This window comes from Myotis daubentonii, chromosome 1 (assembly GCF_963259705.1).
Source record: "Myotis daubentonii chromosome 1, mMyoDau2.1, whole genome shotgun sequence".
Lineage (NCBI taxonomy): Eukaryota > Metazoa > Chordata > Mammalia > Chiroptera > Vespertilionidae > Myotis > Myotis daubentonii.
In genome coordinates this window covers 181,574,859-181,598,664 of record NC_081840.1, presented here as the reverse complement: position 1 = coordinate 181,598,664, position 23,806 = coordinate 181,574,859, and the positions used below count along the sequence as shown (strand labels likewise).

General features: G+C 35.5%; 1 protein-coding gene across 4 annotated transcripts in view; it reads right to left on the bottom strand.

Moving 5' to 3' along the window:
• The window catches only part of ANTXR2 (ANTXR cell adhesion molecule 2), a 135,300-nt gene that overhangs the window by 90,673 nt on the left and 20,821 nt on the right, over positions 1 to 23,806 (bottom strand). For all 4 annotated transcript variants that reach the window (XM_059667506.1, XM_059667499.1, XM_059667492.1 and 1 more), the window contains exons 8-10: positions 10,087 to 10,147; positions 8,295 to 8,393; positions 6,452 to 6,521 (exon numbers count right to left, since the gene is read on the bottom strand). In XM_059667506.1, the coding sequence (XP_059523489.1) occupies positions 6,452 to 6,521; positions 8,295 to 8,393; positions 10,087 to 10,147 (230 nt within the window). The remainder of the gene's footprint in view (positions 1 to 6,451; positions 6,522 to 8,294; positions 8,394 to 10,086; positions 10,148 to 23,806) is intronic.

Below are 23,806 nucleotides of genomic sequence, written 5' to 3'. Positions count from 1 at the left end.
CATACATATTTAAGGATATTTTCTACCTCATCACATAGCTGTCCCTCTTTGAACACTTTTAGTTACCAAGCACTCTCTAAATAATTCTAATTGTTAGAAAGATTTCCAAATATTGAACTGAAATGTGCCTCCTTTTACCTTCTACTCTTTCTCTCTCCTTTACTTGGGGCAATAAAGAATAAGTCAAATCTATCTCTTACATGACAGACCAGACCTGATGTTTGCACAGAGCTGATGTGTCACTCCTGAATCCAACTCTGCCAGAATTGTAAAGTTCATCCTATTTAATATTTCCATACTCGGCAACAACTTGTTGGCCACCCATAGATTGGCTTAAATTAATTGTTAACCCTCTTAAAAGACAATTTCCAGAACGGAACATAATATTTTAAAGTAGAAATAAAATGCAGATTAGGTAAACTTATCACATTTTTATATGTAATCAGAAAGCAATACACCATGTGAAAGGAAAGATAAAAGTTCCACCACTGAAGAGCAGGTACTGAAATAGAGAAACAGAAAGTGTCCTCAGCCTTAATGCATCAATGTTTATATCCAAAATAAAGACATAAAGAACGTCCTGGTATCCATGATAAAAATAAGTAAATAAAAGTCTCATTTATCAGAGAAAACAGAAGAATTAAGTTGTGACTGTATCACCGCCTACTGAGACAATGGAATGAGAGATTGTATAAATGTACATACATACGTATATTGAAAAGAAGTGTTCATGTAAGAAGCTAGGTTAAAGGCAGAATTTGTCCAACCAAGAAAGAGTAATGAAATTAATCAATTTATTCCAGGAAAATGGATTATATTAGAAACATAACAATGTGGAGGAAAATTTAAAAAAGATTCTATTATCAACTCAGGCACTAATCCCAAATCTACCGCACCATTCATCTCAATGACCCATCAGCACCAGATGATTAAAATTTTCCACATTCGCTGATATTCCTCCACTTCTTACTAAAAACACTCTGTCAAGTGTCTTCCCACAGTGCCTTTTAAGAGAACTAATACTATCAGTTTCATCTGACTTAGATACTTATTTCATATTTGCCAGACGATTCTGGCCAACATTTTTGAAAGCACACTTAACTATACCATATGCCTCCTTAAATAATCTCTATCAAACAAACTGTAGGATAAGGCTCCAGTTCATTCTGTTCTGTTTTTCTTTCTTCACAATGTGTTTATGTATATTTACCCAATTTGCTCTGTTCTTCTTGCCAAATTACAGGTTTGAGATCTCAACTATTGCAGAGCAGCTGTGTTATTGCTGATGTCTCACTAAACAAGGGTCAGAGAATAAACCCATCCTGAAAATACGGCTAACACCTGCACTGTACACCACGAGGCGCCTGCCCTGGAATGGGGAGGATTCAAAGGCCTTCACAGAGTCCTTTCCATTCAAACTTAAGACAGTTTGGTGCAAATGAACCATTAGCAGAAAAAAGCTTCCAAACTATCTACTGTGTTTTCTTGGTAAGACAATTTGTTTAATTGTGTGACATTTTAAAATTAAACTGTGTCCAATGAAAGAAATCGAAAAGAACAACCTCACTACTACCACCTTTACATACCTTCTGTTTAAATATTAAGAATTTGTTCAACTTAGTCTAAAAATCTCTATCAAATAAAGAAATTTAATGAAATATTTTTCTCAAAGAAAGTACTTCAAAGAACCACTTCAACAAGGCTAACTGGTGATATACCTGCATAAGAGTTGCCCAGGTGGTTTTAACTTTTGTTTACTCCATATCAATTTCCGAATGCAAATCTATGTCCTAACTACTCTGCTACATCCTTCGTTCTCATCTCCAAGTCAACAATTTCATGTTAACCCTCTTTCAACCCAAAATTCATGAGCCCTGGGTTTTCAAGAAATAGTCCTCAAACAAATGTAATTCAGGAAATATAACATAAAGATGAGAAAGGAACTGTTAGAGTAGGCTAATGAGATGAGGCACATGCCCATGGATCCAGCTCTAAGACTACACATCTGGCTTTGAGACTGTCTGTCTACGGCTACTCCACCAGCCTGTTGTTAATTATTTAAGTGAGGGAACAGGGGGAACCATCGTCACATCTGTCACTCTCACACAGGAAAAACCTTCATTCGTTGCTGGGCCAGATGTGTTCATTTGAAATATAGACTAACTAGCTACTTAATGGGTTTGAAACCTTAGCCAAAAGATAATTAAGCAAGCATATTAAGCATCCGTCACCTTACAAGGCTAAAGTGTTTCGGCTGTGTTGATTTTAATCCAATCTCAGAAGAGAGCTACAAAAGCATCTGAAGAAAAGTCAAGGCAAAGGAAAGCTCCAAATTACTTGCAACATACTTAGTAGAAAAAATAATGATGTCCCTAAATACCTCATACACTAACAAAATCTTCTCAAGTTTTGCCTCAGTGGCATAATGTACTTGATTTCAAAAAATAAAAAGATCAAAAGTAATTACTTTAGACTAAGCTCCTTCCCCAAACAATCTCAGTTTGCTTGTAGGTGAAATATTAGTGTCATAAGCCAAACGGAGGATGTCATGTCTATATGATCTTTAAAAATCACATCTCCTGAATGGAGCCTATCTACAAGTCACTGAAGACTATCAGCAGTCTCTACGGTAGCCTCTTCAAAAGGAGGCTATGCCCAAAGGCAAATTCTAAAGAAAGCACAGTGTCTGGGACAGACCAGGCATACTGCATTTTATAATTACTTTGGAGAAGAAAGTAAGGTGTCTTCCTTAAGTAGACACTACTGTACTATTAAAAATCCAAGATAACCGAAACACAACACAAGAAAGAAACCCCAAACCTAGTTTTCCTCTTAGAATCAAAAGATAAAATATTATTCCTCCGTTACTCTCGGCAAATGACAAATTGAAAAACATTCAGAGGGCACACTGGCTAATATCTGGGGGTGCTGCATCCACTCTCCTAGCAAGAGGGAGAAGGGATTCCCACACAGAAAGCACAGATTAGAAAATGTACTGATGGTCATTTGGTTCAGGCGAGTCAAGGGCCCTGCACTGTCCAGAGGGATGAGAGTTTCTCCAGGGCGTATGCATGGCATACAGAGTGTGCTCAATTCATATTTAATCATCTGTCTACAATCAGCTTAATTGTCAGGCCAGGCAGCCAAGAGGAAACCTGACATATATGGTAAACTCGGTGTGTCTGAGCACAAAGAGCAGCGCAGAAATCACTACGCTCTTGAACTGTACACAGACGTTCTAAGCAGTTTGTCAGCTTCTTTCCCTTGGTTTCTGGAAGAGGTAGGTCACCGCAAAAAAGAACAGAAGAAACACCTGTCACTACAGCCTACCACTTTGCAAAAGAGGCACTCTGGACAAGGTCAGTCGGCATCCTCTCCCGAGACAGCTCTGGGCTTGGCAAGAGGCAAATAAATACAACAGACTATTCTGAGCTCCTTGCTACTCAATAAAATATAAACAGGGTTTTTTTCTTGTGCTGTGTTTCTATTATCTGTAGCTGTCATTGCTTCCTAGAGCAGCAGTATTGAGTTGGCACAGACCTGGTTTCATACTTTCAAGGACAGAAGGCCCTTGGCTCCTAAACTGACCAACTCCGGGATCCTGTACCCGACAGGAGTAACTCATCATTTCTCACCAGAACTGTTGCCTTTGTGCATGATCTGCTGGTTTGTGGATTCGGCTTGGCCCAGAATCTTGCCAAGGCTTTAATCTAGGCCACCTGTTCTACATAAATTCTTGAGAATGAATTCCCAAGCATTGTTTTTTTTTGGATTCGTATGATAAAAAAATACACAAAACAAAAACAGAAGAACTTAATTTTTAAAGATGTGTTGCTTTAAAGGAAGCTTGATAACAAGGGTGGGGTGAAGAGGAGGCCACCTGGACTTTGAAACCTGTGGCTCTTTGCTCCTGGAGTCGGGGGAGGGAGGAAGAAACAGGAAGTTTTCTCACTTTGTCCTTTACCAGGATCCTCATATTGTTCTCTCTCCCTCAGCCCCCATGATCTTGCAACAATGTGCCTTATCGGTTGTGAGTTTACAGGCAAAGCAAGCTCCCAAATCAATGGATATAAATATTCAAAAAAAATCCAAGATATTTTCTGCTTTCTTCAATGGCATTCCTTCCAAAATAGGAATCTGATCATTTTTCTCTGACCTGATATAGGCCCTGCCCCCAGCAACCAAATGTGCTCCTTTAACTGTTTATATAACTAGTAAACCAAAGTATTGAAGAAAAATGTATTCATCCTTCAGGTAACAAACATTTAGCGAATCTACTGTAGGTTAGGCATGTGTAAGGTGCTAGAGATACAGCGAGAAACAAGACAAACAAAATGCACCCTAGCAAGAAGGAGACACAATAAGACTGTATAATTACATGAGGTGACCAAGAAGAGCTTACTAAGAAGAAGACCTCTGAATAAGACGAAGAAGGTGAGAGAGTGAACCATGAGGGGAAAGAGCATTTCAAGCTGAGGGAACAGCAAGTGTAAAAGTACTGGTATGGGAGTAAGCTGATGTGGTTAACTAATAGCAAAGAGGCCAGTGTGACCATAATGGGAAGGGCAAAAGGAAAATGAAGTCTGAGACATAGGAGGGGCCAGATCCTGTAGAACCTTGTAAAACATTGCAGTGACTCGACTTTCACTGTGAGTGGAATGGGGAACTCGTTATGGACAATTTTAAGTGCTTTAACAGGATCACTCCTGCCAAGAACAGAAGCAGAAAAACCAGCCAAGCAAGAGATGACAGTAGCTTGGTCTAGGATGGTATCAGTAGAGGTGGTGGGGAAGGATTGGATTCTGAACATATTTTGAAAGTAGAGCTAATGAGGTTCTTTGATGGCCTGCATGTAAGAGAAATCATTAATGAATCAAAGGTTTCTGACCTGAACCACAAAAAAGGTGGAGCTGCCAATGACTAAGACAGAAAAGACAGCCACAGGAGCAGATGGAGGAGAATGATCAGGAGGATCAATATGGAATTATAGATTTGTTAAAATAGAACCAAACATCAAGTCCATACATGTATCACTGCTAACAAGGATATGATTACTCAGAAAGTTGTGGAGTCTCACTGTGCACTTGGGGCTAAGCTGGATCTGCTTCAAATTCCAAGACACAGCCTGATACATCCATGAGCATGTTATCAATAAAACTAGATTATTACATAACACAGAAAATAACTATTTTTTAGAAAGAAAAAAAGAGTCTGATAGTCTTGCACTACTTCAATCAATTTAAAATAGACAGCTGATACTGCCCGAATTTACTTAGGTGACCTGAAGTGATGTTCAATAGATATCTTGAATATTTATGCATCCACAGAAGATAAGTGCTCAAGTAAACTCCAAACTACTAACATGATTCTCTTGGGTTCCATAGAGAAAAATATAATCTTTGTTATTTGAACACAAATCCAGATTTCGGGTTGGGGCCTTGTATATTTTACTTTCCTCTACTCTAGGTTCAAGATCTGTTGAAAGTGATCCTAAAATATAAAACAAAACTGTATCCTATTCATTGCCATAAGCATATTGTTTCCACTACTATTGGGCTAGGGAATATTTGAAATGTTTCCAATCATTTCCTTCTTAATAGAGAGGATATAAGAAATCATAAGTGGAAATAATTACTAGTAAAATTACTTGTGTATAGGTAATTCAAATAAAGGTCTTCTCCCAAACTAAATATCCCTTTTTTTAACTGAAGAACGTAAGAATATAGACTTTGCCGAAACCGGTTTGGCTCAGTGTATAGAGCATCGGCCTGCAGACTAAAAGGTCCCAGGTTTAATTCCGGTCAAGGGCATGTACCTGGGTTGCGGGCACATACCCAGCAGGAGATGTGCAGGAGGCAGCTGATCGATGTTTCTCTCTCATCGATGTTTCTATCTCTCTCCCTTCCTCTCTGTAAAAAATCAATAAAATATATTTTTTTAAAAAAGAATATAGACTTTGACAGGAGAAAACAAATTAAAGCAAAAGTAGTTCCTAGTCTGAGGTGTGCCTTATTGAGCCATTTTCATTTTTATCTTTAATCTTAATATTTAAAAACTATAGCAATTACTCAAAATCTCATTTTGGAACGTGTGTGTGTGCATGTGTGTGTGTGTGTTTGTGTTTACCACACTCACATGGGTAAATTAAATACTCTGAAGTTCAAAATAATGGCTGTGGCTCTGATTTTTTAAAGGCTCTAACAATAGTTCTCAAACCCACCCAGATAAATATTTATAGAGCTTTTTAATCAATAGTTAAGAAATAAGATATAACAGACTTTACTAAACTAAGAGGATAGGTGAAGTACTAATCAGAGTGGTTTGTTTAGGGTTTACTATTTCATGTTCAAACTATACAAAAAATATAATAAAACAACTAATGTATATCTGTCACCATTCCCTAATAATTGGTAGCTAAAATGTTTTTAAATGTTTTTAATGAAGTACTTACTCTCCAACTTTATTCAGACTAGGTGCAGGACAAAGCACAGAATTCCCCTCCACACTTACTGGCTTTACACCTGGAAAATAAAATGCCATAGACTTGGTAAAGGGTTTTATGAATCTCAGTTTTATTAATAATATGAAAGGCAAAGACAATCAAGTTCAAGTATGGAATGTTAGATATACTAGCATGAAAAAACAGACACTCATCTATAGAAAGAGGAGAAGAAAAAAGGAATGAAAAATAGATGTTATATATTTCATTGATACATAGTATTGATAAATTATAAATCATGACATTTTTACTTAGACTAAATTCACATACATTTGTAGACCCTATGAAATTATCATCTCCCCCCCAATTTGTCAAATACCTTAGATTTTTTAAAATGGTATATATATATATATATATATATATATATTTAAAAGCAGAATTTAGAAATGATGGGAAAACAAAGGTGAATGTCCAAAAGAGAATGAATTTATTTCAAGAGTTTAATAAAACATTTGTGTCTATAATATGAAATCTATATTTTATAAAGCTGCATGCTTAAGTTTCCCTTGTAATTTTAATAATATGTGAGGAAATGATCTAGACTATAAATATTCACACATTACATGATCAAATGGATAATCCTAGAATGGGAATTATGAAAATACAATCTATATCTACTTATTTGTTTGAATACTTACTTTAATAAACTTAATCTTATGTGGTCAAGTATAAAATATGTTTATAGTAAAATCAATTCAGCTATGTAATCAAAAGGAGTTAGATAAAGCTAATGCTTAGGTACAGAAGACTACTGAATAAAAATAAAATCATTTGTCCTCTTCAATTTTGGGACCTAAGACATAGAGAATTTGTTAAAATATGTTATTATCTTGCCTTACCAAAATGATGATCCTAATAGAAAAGAAAGGAATTCATTATGACATTTATCATGCTGAGATCACCACCACTTTAATTCAACAAACACGTATTGAACACTTAGTTACTCTGTGTGTAGCCAAAGCTATGCTAATTGAAGTGTTTAGTACCATCAGATAAACAGCAAAATTGCAGATGAACCTCTCAAGAAATAATTCTACCAGAGTTCAGAGTTGTAGCATATGCCTTCCAGTATAAATTTTAGAGGACACTATAATCAATGAGGGAAAAATGTCTTAACAGAAACCCAAAATGCTCAGAATACTAAGATTATGTAAGTGGAGTATTTCTCAGAATGAAGAGAAAAACATTATACTTATCTGCTTTTTTAAAAGCCAAGCTAGGAAAAATAAAACCTAATTCCATAAATATGGTAATAATCAATAAACACTATGCTGGGTGAGCACTAGAGACATAAAATATAAGACAAAAAGCCTATCTCTAAAACCTAATTGACAAATTGGATAAAGAAAACAAGTGACAATAAGTAGTAGAGTAGTCCAAATGAGTTAGATTTTCAAGCAAGTGTGATAAGAAATAAATCTAGAAAAAGAGGCAGTTAATCAGGCAGTTGATGCAGTCACCACAGAGTGCAGACAGGAAAACTGGGTTTAACTCTCAGCTCTGCCCATTATTGACTGTGTCGCCGCAGGCAAGTTATTTGACTCTTTCAGCCACAAGACCATCGTCTGTGTAATGAGGCTACTCAGAACAGCATCCAACATTTAAGCTATGAACAAACATTGCCTTCATTAAATAACAATTAAATAATTATTACTATTTCTATTATCACGGGACTTCATTTCCCTTTCCTTTGTTAAAAAATATAGGACAGTTGGTTTCAGTTGAGGAAAGAGGAAAACATCTGACGCTGACTTGCTCAGCAGGTATTAAAGCAACACAGGTTATGGGGACCTACTCTTGGTGTAGGTGTCATTTACTGTGTAGGTACAGAGAACACTGCCATCGCGACTGCCCAAGTTGAGTCCTCTTCCATTCAAAACGATTTGAAACTCCTCTAGAAGTAAAAAGAAAAATAAACATTTTAATCACTGCTTCACAAAAAAAAAAGATATAATTTGAAAAATCAAGGTAGAAAGAATCAATTTCTTCACACTATTCAGCCAACTGATAACAAAGAAGACATGGCTCTATTTCCAAGTCTCCGTGCTTTCTTTGACCTTTAGGGGAAAAGTGGAGATATTATCTACCACACAAACTTCCCCCAATTCTCTCCTTAGGAAAATATGAGAAGAAATAAAACCTCTTTGTTTTCTCTATTTTCAGGTACTGAGGTATGGGAATGTAAAGAACATTAGTGATTGCTGCGCTTTGGTTCTTAGAACTGTCATGTGTTGTGTTTTCTTTAATCTATGTATGACACGCCATACAGAGTTCTTTAACAGCTTCTTCACATGACTAATCCCACATTCATTTTTTGTTGCATACAAATTTACAACTCACTGGAGGTAAAGTATTTTGGACTACAGATAATCTCTGGCCAGTCACTAAAGAAAGTTGACTTAACTTATTGTACTCTATGTATATAAACAGGAGCAGTCACTTAACATTAGAGAGTGAAATAACATGCTAGAAAAAAAAGTTAACGTCTGAAATCTTGATTGGCAAATAAATGTGTGCTGCTTAGCTGCAAGATGATATATTATAACTGTTTTAATAGTGTTTGGCTCTCAACCCCCTCAGATACCTCCTATCTAACACATAATCTAACACATACATAATAGTAACTATGGAAGAAAATACTGCCATGCCATTAAGTGTGTTATAAAAGGAATTTTACTCACAAGTTAAAATAAAATGCAGGTAATAATTAAAATATGACTCAGTAGAAAGAGAACATGGGCTTCAGAGTCAGTCAGACAAAGAAGTCTAATAAGACAATTACTAATAGCAAATAGTAATTTTTCTCTGCCTCAGTTTCCCCATCTGTGAATCAGGAATTATAAAACTCCTGGGATGGCCCAATGCACTATTCCCCCTAAACATCTCAGTAATCATTAGCTAAGGAGACTAGAAGGTACAGAACACAACACCATGTCCTGCAGTTGGGAGGCTGATGGTCAACTTCACAGCACATTTCCTCCCCCACCAGACAAATTATTTTTCCTTTCCTAAGTAAAGTCAGGTTAAAATGAACTCCAGGCCAGACGTGAATGAGAAATAGAAAAGGCCAAAGAGACTCATGCTCTTGGTAAGGAAGGCTTTGATGTGTTAAAACCTGAGTCTGTACTTAGCACCAGCTAAAGAAGCCACCTGCTTCCTTCCTGCCATCAAGCCCTAAGTCACTTCCTTATGTGTCCTGAGCTGGTGAATAATGGCCTTTGGGCTGGTTATCAAAGCATGGAGCTCAAACTCTACAGATCCATGACTGTCTGTATAATAAGATAAAAGACAAAATTTCATATTTCATTTTACTTGTCATAGGAAAGGTCTCAAACATGAACTAAATATACAGAAGACTCTAAAAGCCTGTCACACAATATGTTCATTATTTAAAATAACACTCCAGTCTTAAAAATTTGAATTTAAAATAGAAATATTTCAAGGAATTATTTAAAAATTCTTACAGACAAAGATGCCAAAAAAGTTAATTTTGCTATTCTCTTTCCAACATGCGTTTCAAATCATATATTTTAACTAGGAAAAAAATACATTTTCTTACACGGTATTTTTAAATTCTAACCACTTACCCCCCACACATACACTTGAGGGATACAATTCCAGGATTTCAGTGCATGATCGAGCTAGTATCTAAAAAGGAAACAGAGAAGACCAAGATATAGAACTAAATTTTAACATGTGAAGTGAATTATAAGACTACTAATAATCTTGAGTCCTCCCCTTAACTTCACCAGATGACAGAGAAAAATCTATTAACTATCACATACACAGTTACCAAGCTCTTAGGAAATATGTATTGTTTTTCAGTATGTATTCTAAGGCTTTATTTTGTAAAGCCTCAATTCCTATGAGTGCTGATACTGCTTATATGTATTAGACATGACACTTGCAGAACACAGGCTCCTTGTATGAGCCAAATATTATTCTCAGAAACACAGACTCTTGTGCGCCGCATTCCCAGGGCAAAGACACAGAATGGCTCTTCTTAGCTTGTCCTGAAAAATAGAAACCACCATACAAGGCACAAGGCTGGCTACAAGTGAAAAACAACAATGATGAAATAGGCCGTTCTTAATGGACACAACAATCCTGTCTTTATTTTTAGAACTGCTCTGCACTACATTATCAAAGTCAGACAAACTCCAGATGATCTTTGCACAACATTCCTTTCTTGACGGGAGTTGAAAACAGATAATGCACGTACAGTGGTTTCTAGCATCTCCTGCTCATAACTAGAACAGGAAGGAAGGACTGTAGCAGGAAATAACATTTTCAGTGCTTTAACAACAGTGAAAATATAAACTGTCAGACTCTAAAAATTAGCTGTTTCAACTGAGGGAATTTTGTTGCTGACTATGCATCTCTGAATGGGGGCAACTGTTTTTAGACAGTTTCCCAGTAGAGCCACTTTTCACCTAGTGATTAGGAAACATATGTAGTAAATTTTTATATCTGAGAAATTCTAGATGAGGTCTATTTAAATGCAGAAAGAGATTGACCAAAGAGATTCCATAGCACCCCAAAAACTTTCCACACCCAAATACCTCCTCTGGGTCTGCTATTTTATCTTATCCACTGAGGAGGGAGTACCATTGTTCGATTAAGAATTGAGTTAAGCCCAGCCAGCATGGTTCAGTGGTTGAGCATTGACCTATGAACCAGGAGGTCACGGTTCAATTCCTGGTCATGGCACATGCCCAGATTGCAGGGTCAATCCTCAGTGTGGGGCAGGCAGAAGGCAGTCAATCAATGATTCTCTCCCATCTTTGATGTTTATATTTCTCTCTCTCCCTCCCTTCCTCTCTTAAGTCAATAAAAATATATTTTTTAAAAAAGATTTAAGAATTGAAGACTATTGTCAAAGGTTAATGTGCACTCTAGTATGGTGTACATTTAAGTATCTTAAATCACTAATATCTTTAAATATTTTGACATAATCCAGATAACAAGACTATAAAGGAAACAAAATATAAAGTTTTGCTACAGGAATACAGAGCTAACAATGTTCCAACTTAAAAAACAAAACTGTAAAACACATTATAGCTTTAGCTTTGGTGGATCTGAAATGAAAGTGAGAACAGTGAGCCACCAAAATGGAAGGTCAAAGAAAAACACAAAGCCCTCAAATCTGTTTTCTCTGCCAGCAATTCTGTAAGAACTTATTTTAAAACACATCTTATTATGAACTTCACCAAGTTTACAATTTCTTTATTGGTTTTTAGCCACACCTCTGTTAGACTCACTGAAAAACATTTCAAGCATCAAGGAGAAGTATGAGAGTAGTTTAAAGATTTAATCTATTGAAATAGAAATCTATTAAAAAATATTTCTTGCCGAAACCGGTTTGGCTCAGTGGATAGAGCATCAGCCTGCGGACTGAAAGGTCCCGAGTTCAATTCCAGTCAAGGGAATGTACCTGGGTTGTAGGCACTTCCCCAGTGGGGGATGTGCAGGAGGCAGCTGATCGATGTTTCTCTCTCATCGATGTTTCTAACTCTCTATCCCTCTCCCTTCCTCTCTGTAAAAAATCAATAAAATATACTTTTTTAAAAAAATATTTCTTAGAACAAGGTAAATCAAAAAGTTGTAAAGAGATTTTACAAAGGCCATGTCAAAGAATATGTATCTCAGAATGACCTGCGTGAATTTTTGAAATTATGTTGGTTTTCTCTCTCCTACCAAATTGACGACAATTAAACCAGATCTTGTAATATTTAAGACAAGTGTGCATGTTGACTTCCACCTTTATTTGATGTAATCTATCAAATCATTTTTTAAATGATAGTTTCAATAACAAGATTAAATGAACAATTCTTATAGAGCTCTCCTTAACACTGAAGATCAAATACCTTCAAGTACCACTGATGGTCTATATCTCTGAAACTAGACTCTTTTAATGCCCTGTAAAGTATTTGATTTTAAACAAAGAGTTCAGGATCATTTAGCAATTTATGTTGCACTCAGATCTGAAATTTTTTAAAAAAATCAAGTTACATTAAGCAGGGATGAATATTTAAGGGTTAGTCATATCCTGCAGTAACTTGTAAAAATACATATTTATACACAGGAACACAATGCATTTGAATTTACCACAGACCAACCTGCCTTTCTCTAAAGTATATTTTCATTTTTTAAAATTTATTGGGACTTTATATCATATTATTTGAGTGGATGAATCACTTCCTTGTTCAGAAGACAAACTCTGAGTATAGAAATAGAATCACACTACACTTCTCAACCCTTTCTGGATTGGCACATTGGTTTTTACAGGCAGTACAACCAAGAAACACAGAACAAAGACTGAATGCATGAAGTAATGAGACTATGTATTAAGAACGTCTATCTAATAAGCAAAGCAACAATCATATTAGGACTAACATAAGGAAAAATAAAGTTAATTTATGTGAAAAAGCATCTCCCCTTCCAATCAATTGTGAATGCTGGAAAGCCAGGAACCCATAATTTGTAACTAAGTTCACCAAAACCATTTCCAAATGAAAAATAACCAAAGAGAGAATGTGGTAGGGAAAAAAGAGAAAGATGAAAGTATATAAATTCTTAGAAAATAATATTTATCCTAACTTTGGTTTTTCTATCTGGAGTTTAGCATATTCCTATTTTTAAGAAAACAACCAGAAGTTGAACTAATGTAATGTTTGTGTGCAAAAGTTTACATCATTGCATTTTTTAAATAATCAGTTAAATACAAAATAGTTCATAATCTATTACCAAGTAATTGCACAAGATCAAATGTTCAAGATTTCAAAATGAGTCTATTATTAAAATTATCATCACTAAATGACAATGGACAGAGAGGGACAAATATTTTAAACACTCTGGTTAATTTTTATCAAATCAAATACTGTTATTGATTGATTAAACATTGGACCAGGTGTCCCAATTGTCATAACTGATACATTATCTTTCATACTCTGTACTTCCATGATTTGTACAACAGATTTCTTGTAAGGATATTTCTTCAAATATGTGTTTCTATCTGTCTTCATTATATCTCAATAGAAACAGAAAATAGTTTCAAATAAAGGTTGACATCAGAGAGAGCCAATAGAACCATCAACCAAATTTAAAAACAAGCCAAATACCATTAATAAAATCAGGGCACTTGAAGTCTTGCACACACTACATGCAAAATTGCACCATTTGAGATTTTGGAATATAAAATATATATAAGTTGACAATGAACTTAATGTTCATCATGAAAAGTATACTCCTGGATCAAAAGCATCAGTTCACTTAAGTGACATTAGTATTAAGGAATATTTACAAATGCATGTAATATTTATATCATTACCTAATCCCTACTTTTAAATCCTCAAATATTAATATGGATGACAACAGTAAACTTTCTAAATTGAACACAAATATAACTAGTCAAAAATTCAAATAAGCCGAAACCGGTTTGGCTCAGTGGATAGAGCGTCGGCCTGCGGACTGAAAGGTCCCAGGTTCGATTCCGGTCAAGGGCATGTACCTGGGTTGCGGGCACATCCCCAGTGGGAGATGTGCAGGAGGCAGCTGATTGATGTTTCTCTCTCATCGATGTTTCTAACTCTCTCTCTCTCTCCCTTCCTCTCTGTAAAAAATCAATAAAATATATTTTTTTAAAAAAATTCAAACAAATTACTAACAATGATAATCATAATTATCACTTTTTTTTTTTTGGTTGCACAATCATTATGTTCCAGAAACCGTGCTAGGCACTTTACTGAATTTCTTCAGTTAACCCTCCCACGTCTTATAAATACATACTATTTTCATAACCATTTTATAGATGGGAAAACTGGGGCTTACAGAGATTTTTAAAAACTGCCCTGAATAACTAACTTTGAAAGAGTAGAGCCAGATTCATGTCTGATTGAGTCCAAAGCCCATTCTTCTAACCAGTGCACTCTACTACCCATTTTGACAGTCTAACCATTATAAAACCTAATATCTAACAAACTAGTGAAATTTAGTTGCCTATTTTCCTGGACTCCTTTATGTTATCAAAAACAATCTAAAATCTGGTTTCTTTCCTATCTTCAAATGAATGTCACTAAACTTTGACTTTCATTTGTTGGGGATTTTACAGGTCTGTTTTAAAATTTCCAATACCACTGACTTTGAATAAATAAAAATTTTAGATCATCCTCTGAATTAATAATATATAGGAAACCCAAATTCATAGGGCTTGCTTTCTTTTTATTTAGTTTTTCTCTATTGTCTTTTACTGCTTGCTATTGAAAATTTGTGTTACACAGATAAAACACATATTTTTTTACTTCTCAGCATCATCCAGAACCTAAAAGACAGGTTACCAGAGGTCCTGACTCTAGTTTGGGGACATAGCAAGCATTTGGAAAACTAAAATAAAACTGTTTAGAAAAAGTAATTTGTTATTTGATCTGAGAAGACTTTTTGTTGTTTTTGTTGTTAATCCTCACCCAAGAATATTTTCCCATTGATTTTTAGACAGAGTGGAAAGGAGGGGGAGAGACTGAGAGACAGAAACATCCATGTGAGAGAAACACATCAACTGGTTGCCTTCTTCACACATCCCGACCAGGGCCAGGGATCAAGCCTGCAACTGAGATACATGCCCTTGACCAAAATCAAACCTGGGACCCTTCAGTCTACAGGCCGACACTCAATCCACTGAACCAAGCCACCTTTTTTTTCTTTTCCTTTTTTTTCATAAAAGTAATGGCATCGATAGTATTTAGGTTTCATAGTTCAAAAACTGTAGAACTCACCTGAGTCCTGGAAAAAGAAAGGGTATTCAGCCCTAGAAGGCATGGCGTTTCAATTTTCTTTTGTTTTTCTCTATTTTTTCTGGATGTGGAACTGAGTTCAGGCAAATTATTGATATAAAATATGTTTGTCTTTGTCCTTTTCCACATCACTGTCTCACATAGACACTTCTTTTCTAAACACAATCACTACTGAGTTTGCCTTGCCTCCTAAAATATTCCATTTCAATGTAGCCATTCTCACTGCATAAACTCATTCATACTAATACAAGTCAGGCAAAAGTAGGTTTAAAGTTGTGAGTACAGAAAACAGAGTTTGTACTTGTATTATTACTTATTATTATATTATTTTCCATACAAATAACTGTCAACCTCCTGTACGTACATCTGAATATGTGAACTGATTATCCGTCAAACAACTAGACAGGATTATACCTAGGAAAAATGAAGAGGATTTTTTTAGCCATAAAAACCCTAAACATGGAAATCCAGGCAGCAGAACCATGCGTAAGGCAAGAAATGCAAGCAGCGTGAGGGAAAATGTTTTCTGAAATGGAATGCCAACATTGGAAAACACGGTCTGCCTATATGTGTGCCTGAAGAAGGTCTGTCCCCTGTTGTTCTTTTTTTTAGTTTCTTCCCCTCCTATGTGTTTGAACAGCAGGGTCTTTAAACCATTTTCACCTGCAGTCGCACACACAGGGCGCAGGTTGGGTAGGAGCTAAAGGTGTGGACTTCCACGAGAAAGAGGTCTAGACAGAGTAGCTATTGGTGTACACAAGACCATCTGCAAAATTTGTGTTTATAAGCTAGTAAAAATAAATCTATAATAGAAAAGATGTTAAAATACATAGAATTCTAAGTTCTGGTACTTTGTGTAAAAATTAGACATTCCAGCATGTTGTTGCAAACTGTGAATAAAATGCATAAAGATGGTTTTATATGTTTACTCTCTGTAATAGCAGTCACTGTCCTCATCATCAAAACTTTCTGTCCTATTTAAAAATGTATGTGTCTTGAAAGCTTCCTTTAAAATGTATAATGAAAAGCCTGCCATATAGTAACACAAGAAAGTTAAAAGCCAAATATGTCCTCATACTTAAATTCAATGACACCTAAACATCTCCAACATTTTAAAACTTTATTAAAATTCAAAATATTCACCATAGCAATCATTTTCTAACATTGACTCTGGGGGTATAACACCACCTACCACAGAACATTGCAGGGAGTTTACAAGCACCCGAGGTGCGCCTTTTTAACAGATAGAAATTGCTCATTTCTGTGACATGTAGCATGTCAGAAAATGTCAGTAAGGATAATAATGAAGTCTAAAAAGCAGGCTTTTTTTTTCTGACTCACTGAGCAGCTTTAAGCACTATAGGAGCTCATCTCAAATATAAAGGATTCCAATTTTTTAAATCTCATAAGAAAAAAGTCACTAAACAGCATTAGTTCTAAAGTTCCCAACAGAATAAAGCTTTAGTAATTAGTCATATTTGTGCATAATATAAGCAGGTAAGAAAACTGGAAAGATGTTTCTCACAATCTTTTCTTGTTTGCCTTTTACCTCTCAATATACAGATTTATACTTTTTATTTCCTCTCCGGCTATCAAATATATTTTTATCTAAGAGGCAATAGTTCAATGAAAAGCAATTGTAATTTATAATCACATGTTTTGGTTGAGTTCATTTTTTTAAAAAAAAAATGCTTGAAGATTCAAAACACCAGTTGCTCAATACAGAGTGTTCTGCACCGACCATTTCTAAATATGGAGTCTCCCTTCCTCTGCACGTGAGCGGGTAGTACAAGCACAAGTGACAAATTTCTAAACACACTTTTACCCGAAGAAATCTAGGGAGGAATGTAAGTTATAATCATTGCCTTTTACTCTCCTCAGCTCCAAACACAACACATGCAGAGTGCTGATTATACTGCTGGTGAAAATATGTCTATATCATAGAAATATGCTAAAAATGAACTGATTTGAAACAGAGTTTATCTGTCTCTACTTTTTGTTTTTCTTTTCTTTTGACCAGCACAAACTCAGAACAATCACTTAATGTTTACTTACAGGGTGAAAACTTTCCACAAAAAGCTCATGGAAATTATGGGATAAAGTAATAATAAATGTACCATCTATTTAAGAATCTAAAGAAATTGCATCCCAGCATGTTTCTCACTCTGCAGCATATATTATTTCATATTAGTCCTATTTGCCCATTCTCTTATTTTATTAACTGAAACATGAAATAGATCTGCCAGGCATTCTAACTCTACACTTGTTCCAATTTGATTTTTCAAAAATCTGGATTGACATATAGAATATGTCTTGTCCAACAAGAATAGAAAAAAGCTTTATCCGTTTTTCTATTAAATTTACAATCAAACACATATGCCTAAAAACTGTGAGCTCAGAAAAGTCAGGGGTACCATATCCATGTTTGTAACTCAACACCCAGAAAAGTACCTTGAACATAGTAGATATTCAATAAGTGCTTCTGAATGAATTAGGAATTACAACATTGGGGGAAAATAAGATATAACTGAGAAATCATGCATTTCACCCATTACAATTTACAATTTACACTGATGATACAGTTAGTCATAAGTCGTAACCATTATTTCCTCTTTTTCAATGGCCTTCTACTGAATTGAATCTGCTTTTTCAAGAATAGGTAAACCTCTAACTGATGTCTCCTTTTGCAGCCCAACAGATAACTGCTAAGAAATAAACACTGGGCACTAATTTTGGCGATGTAAACCCATGTTACCAGTTTAATTTACTCACAAAATATCACAAAGCTGTAATTATTTATTCAAAGTAATTTGATTTCCTTAACCTACGATCCCAACCAACTAAAGAAAAAGAAATGACTAATGTTAGTATTAAGTAAAATGAGTGTGCAAGTGGAAATAGGGCACTGGACAATGAATGTCAAGATAACATTGTAAAATTTCAGTAAATAAAATGTATAATTTAAAGCAAATTTTATATTTGTATTTTTTAGTTCATTGGAATTTAGAAGAAACGAAGTGTCTTATTAGAATATATGTCAAAAAATTTAAATGTATTTGAATATATTGGACTGTAATAGCTATTGACTTTTTTTTTCTACCCAAGAACACTTTCTCATCTATAACATGTCTATGAACAGTGTTCCTGTTTCTATTGGGGAAACTGTTCTCCACTGCATGTGTCCCTGGTGAGGCTATGGATCGGGATGCCTTCTCACTCTCCACCTTGCTCCCAACTCCTACGGAAACAGGCAGGCTATCCAGGCTAGTCCACATACCGTCCACAAGGTAATCAGTACAGAATGAGCACTTGACCCAACTGAGTCGATCAGAGTCTTTATCTGCAACCAAATATACTGATGCCCAGAGACAATAGCTCTTTCTTTTAAACAGATTTGCTAACTGAAGACCCTGTAAGCCTGACACCTTTGACAATTACCTTCATCTGAGCAAGAAGAGAATGAGGCAAATGGAATAACTGACAAAATTTACAAAGAAAGAAAATCCTAAGAATGAGGATTGATCAATTCACTGGATCCAACTGCAACTGAGGCAATTTCTTCCTCAGGACCACCTTGTAATATTCCAATAACTTTCTTTATTTCCCTTAAGCTATTATGAACTTGGATTTTATCAGTTGTAACCAAAAATCTTAATAGAGTGGAATATATATAAGAAGATGAAGTCTAAGTTATATGGAACCAGAATAAAGCATTTTCTGGCAACAAATTTAAGCATTTTCTGAAAAAAAAAAGTTTTTGCTTTTCTTAATGCTTAAATACACCATAACTATGTTATAAAAATACAAAAATAATTTCAGGAGGCATAAATTTTATTGACTTGTTCATTTATACATTTGAATTAAGTAATGACTGCTTACTCAATGCTATATTAGACACTAGGCATAAAAAGGAGGAGGAAAATATAGTCCCAACCTTCCTACAATTAATATGAAAGATGTCCTGATGAGACTCCTCATCTCTATTCAGTACTGAAGTTCCTTGGATAAACAGAAGCCCAGAAGAATCTGATTTATAGCAAGCCTTACACTATAGCCAGTACTTTTTAAAAAGAGTCACAGACACTGATTTCTAATTTTGAGTAAGTCCTACCAGTTTTGTTTTTTTCCCTGTGAATATATCTTTATACTTAGCTCAGACTTTAGGCTTTTTATCCAACCATGATTTTATAAATAAAGATTTCCACAACTAACCAGTCAACATTCGTAGTAGAACCTGCTAAAATCACTTAAGCGAAGGTCTTATCAGAATGTTTTTTATGTACCCTCTTCTATGGAAATATTTTACCTGAAGAGAAAATGAATTTGCAATGTTTTATCATTCCACTAAAACATAGCTTAGACACCTTTCTGAGATACTTTTAAAGAAAAAAACAAAAACACCAAACAACAATAATAGACATTACTGTAATAATTTAGCTCTAAAGGTCCAGCGAAGCTTCTATTTTCAGCACTAGGAATGAAGTTACTTTTTAAATGTATGTTGCACTTTTTTTCCCTTTACAAAGAATGCATTACAGTTTTATTTAAATTTCCTACACATGTGAGCAATCATTCCCTTCCTATTTACCTTCCTGTACTTTCCCATTAGGGACTTAGGAACTGGGACAGTAGCTGCCATCACCCAGGATGCAGAGCTAATTCTTCTCGATGAGGTCTATTTATACAACCAGCTTCACAAGTGATTCATCTCTTCTGTTTACTACTTTCTGAGGTACTCTATCAAAAAAAATTATGGAACTAATTGCAAAGAGAAAAACATCCCATGGTCTTGTTTTTTTGGGGGGGGAGGGAGGATAAAAAGGAGGGGGGGGTTTTCACAGAGCATTTTGATTTTTATTATTTCCATGTTTTTCAGAAATCCTAGATTTTCAAAAGTGTTAATGCTTTCTTCCACAGCACTGCATTATGAAACACTAAACCAGAAACCACGTGGTACTCACATGTCAGTCTGACTTATACTAGTTTAAATATTTCACTTTTAAATAAAAGTCCTGCACTCACTTTTCTAAGAAACCAAAAATAAATGTTAAACATTCTAAGATGTTAATGACAACCTAAAGTGGAAAATAGAAGAATTATACCCTTGTGTTTGTGGGCAATGGGAGGGAGGAAAGAACAAGAGGAGGAACAATTACTGAAATTCTGAAGTTTTCCCACTTGAACATTTCACTGGACCTCCACTTCCTGAAGGGACATCTCACATCTCCCTCTAGGATTTCTCCTGAGGCCCAATTCAACATCTCTCTCTCTCTCTCTGCCCTCCTACCCAACTCCACCTTGCCTTCTAACAGTTTGTAAAAAGAGCTTTCATTCTCACTCTTTCTAGTTAGTCGTCTTAGTCAGGGGGAGAATGCCCAAGGGGGCATGTGAGTCCCTCTCTGTCCTTTTCATCGTATATCCAGTGAGCTCTCAAGTCCTATTAACTTTTTAAAGCTTACCAAGTTTACCTTTTTCTTTCCAGTTTCACTGCCATGACAGTAACAACAGCAATGAACAGCTGCCAGCTAATATTTGCCAGAGCCTTCAGAGCCTGACTCAGAAAGAAAAACAGTTCGTACCTAGAGTTCAGTCCGACCCTGTCTATTGATAAGATTCTGACAGAGCACAGTCTATTAGTCATTTCCCTTGAGGTTCTTGACCTAGTTTTATTGCAAAAGACCTAGCATCCCAGTGCCTGAAATAAGCCCTGAGGAAGTATGGTCCATCAGGGATGCTGCTTTCTCCTTAAAAACTAGGTTTCTGCTCTGCATCACTAATTTGCACTACAGGGTCCCCCATGAGAATGGTGGCTCTTTTCTGAATGCAGGGTCCTGAAATCCCACATAGTTTTTGTCTTGGGAAAACTGAATCTCCCTCCCCAGTTATTGACTGGTTCCCTAGTCCCATGGCCTAAGGATTTAGAACTAAGGCCTGGCCAAATACATGACTATGGGTAACAACATCATCTAGCACTCTTGTTATTATGACCCACTTGCTAGATTTGATCCTCTCACATATCAATGCCATGCCCTTTTAGGACTAAATTGTTGATTGTTTAGAATGCTGGCATCTCTCTCAGGGGACTCCTCTCCTACACGGTCCCAGCTTCACGCCATTCCTCGCTTCCTACCAGCCCTTCTGAGTAGATCATTCTTAATCATCAGCTCATTTAATTCACAAAACAACCCAATGAAACAGATGTTAATATCCCCATTGGGCTGATGAGAATTTTAAAACTCAGATTACATTAGAGAACATATACAGGCCACATGGCAGTGATATGGTTGGAACTCAGTCAGGTCATTCTATTCCCAACCATATTGTCTCCACTATATTAAGTTTCCTTTTGCCGTGTCTCACAAACATCACTGCAAGACACTTAGAATACACCTTTCCATCTCCAAATCATCCTCTACATTATCATAAGAGGATTCTTTCTAAACATTCACTGCTATCGTATACATTTCATACCCTAACCTTTCATGATTCCAAAATTATTTATGAAATAAGTGCAAAGTCTCCATCCAAGCATCTGAAGGCCTCCATAATCTGGGCCCAGCCTACAGGTCAATGTTTATCCCCCATATCCCTCCCGGATCCAGGCCAAGCCACACTCCCTCCTGTGCCTCAGCCACTCAGCCCAAGCTGTTCCTAAAAGTCTATGTTCTTTGTTTCTCATTCAATCTACTCCAATTATCACAGCACAATCCAATCCCTACCACAAAAAGCTTCCATGACTTTATATATCAAACTTAACCCATCCTTCTGGCAACTCTACTGTAGCCATATTGTCATTTTAATATAAATAACATTATAGGATTCTTTTTTACCACATAGGGTAGCTCACTGAAATTTCCCACCTCCAAATCCCCACACTTCATAATTCTTACGGGGATCACCATATTCCAAAACTCAATTTATCATTATTTTCAAGCCCCTTCAGAGAAGATAATTTGTCTTATTTAAGTAGGTACCTAGAAGAAGGATTCCTAGGTAAGATGGAGGCTCTATTCATAATTTTTTGAGGCATCTCCATACTGCTTTCCGTAGTGGCTGTTTACATTCCCACCAGCAGTGAATGAGGGTTCCTTTTTCTCCACATCTGCTCCAACATATGCTAAGTCTTTCAACACAATTTACTCAAGCTAAAGTCCATCAAGAACTTCAGGAAAGAAAGACTGTATTTAGAAATTCCATTCTAAAGTTTCCCTAATACAAATTTTTAAAAACAAAATTTAACAAATAAATATAACAAAGCAATAACAACAATATTATCTCCTCTGGTAGTTAACTATTAATTTCTTGAAGGAGAAATCTGTAATCATAACCCATAAAGAGTTTTGAAAAGGAAATTAGTCATGTGGAGAATTTTGAATTGAATTTTTCATATGGAGAAAAAATATTCCAAAGGGAATAACTCAGTAAGGTCTTTTCTCTCTGCCAGTATAATTATTAAAATAATTATAAATTCCCAAGCACAATAAAATTCTATTTAAAATAGAATCCATTGATTGATTGATTGATTGATTGGGTCAAATTATCCTCTATTTTGCAATGTCCATCCATATTCCTATATTTTAAAGCAAATCACAGTTGTAAAGTATTTATCTTGTATCCAGCTATAAAAATGTTGCAATTTTTCATAAAAACTACTAATGTATGTAAACTCCTAAAATATTTAAATCTCTGTTCCATTCTGCATTTACATTTTGCCTGTCCACTAGAAGTACTAATATGTGATAAGGCCAAATCACATGTCTTCTCTGAAAAGCTCCATTACTTAAATAGAAAAAAGAGCTTACATGATACTAAAACCAAATTCAATAAATATCACTCTGTTTCTGAAAAACATAATCTTTAAAGAAAAATTTTAAAAGCCAGAGCCCAATGTCAGAAGAAACTACAATATTTCCCCCTTCAATAAATACCTAGAGATTAAAGGAAAAGCTTTGACTTAGAGAATATTATATTATTCACTTCCATTTTAGGATGATGTTTACCAAAATATCATAAATACTTAATAGCAACTGTTCCTAGTGCTTCTAGCAAAAGGCAGTAAAATGAAACATAAACCTCAGCTGTGAAAGTCCGGGAGTTTTGCTTTGCATTTCATCACTCCACTTCCCCATACCCTGTTTAGGATAGCCCAGATTCTAATGATCACCAGAGACAGCTCTGCTGAATTTGAAACAGAAATATTATGAGTTCCAGTGAAACTATTAATCATTAAAATGGAAAGAACAACAAGAGCAGTCAAATATTCAGCCTGTGGTTCAAGTTGCCTGACTGATAGCTAGGAAATACCATATTGGAAAGAGAGTAATCACACATTCCAATCCAAATTTTTATTTGACATTGCTTCTATAATGCCTATAAAACTCTCCAGCTATCAAGATGCTGAGGAACGCCATGCTCAAAGGGTAGACGTGTCTAAGATTGTTTATGAAAATCTTAAACTTGAAATCACAAGCCCAATCTCACAGAGCTCAATTTGCAAAGATTAATACCAAATCTAACA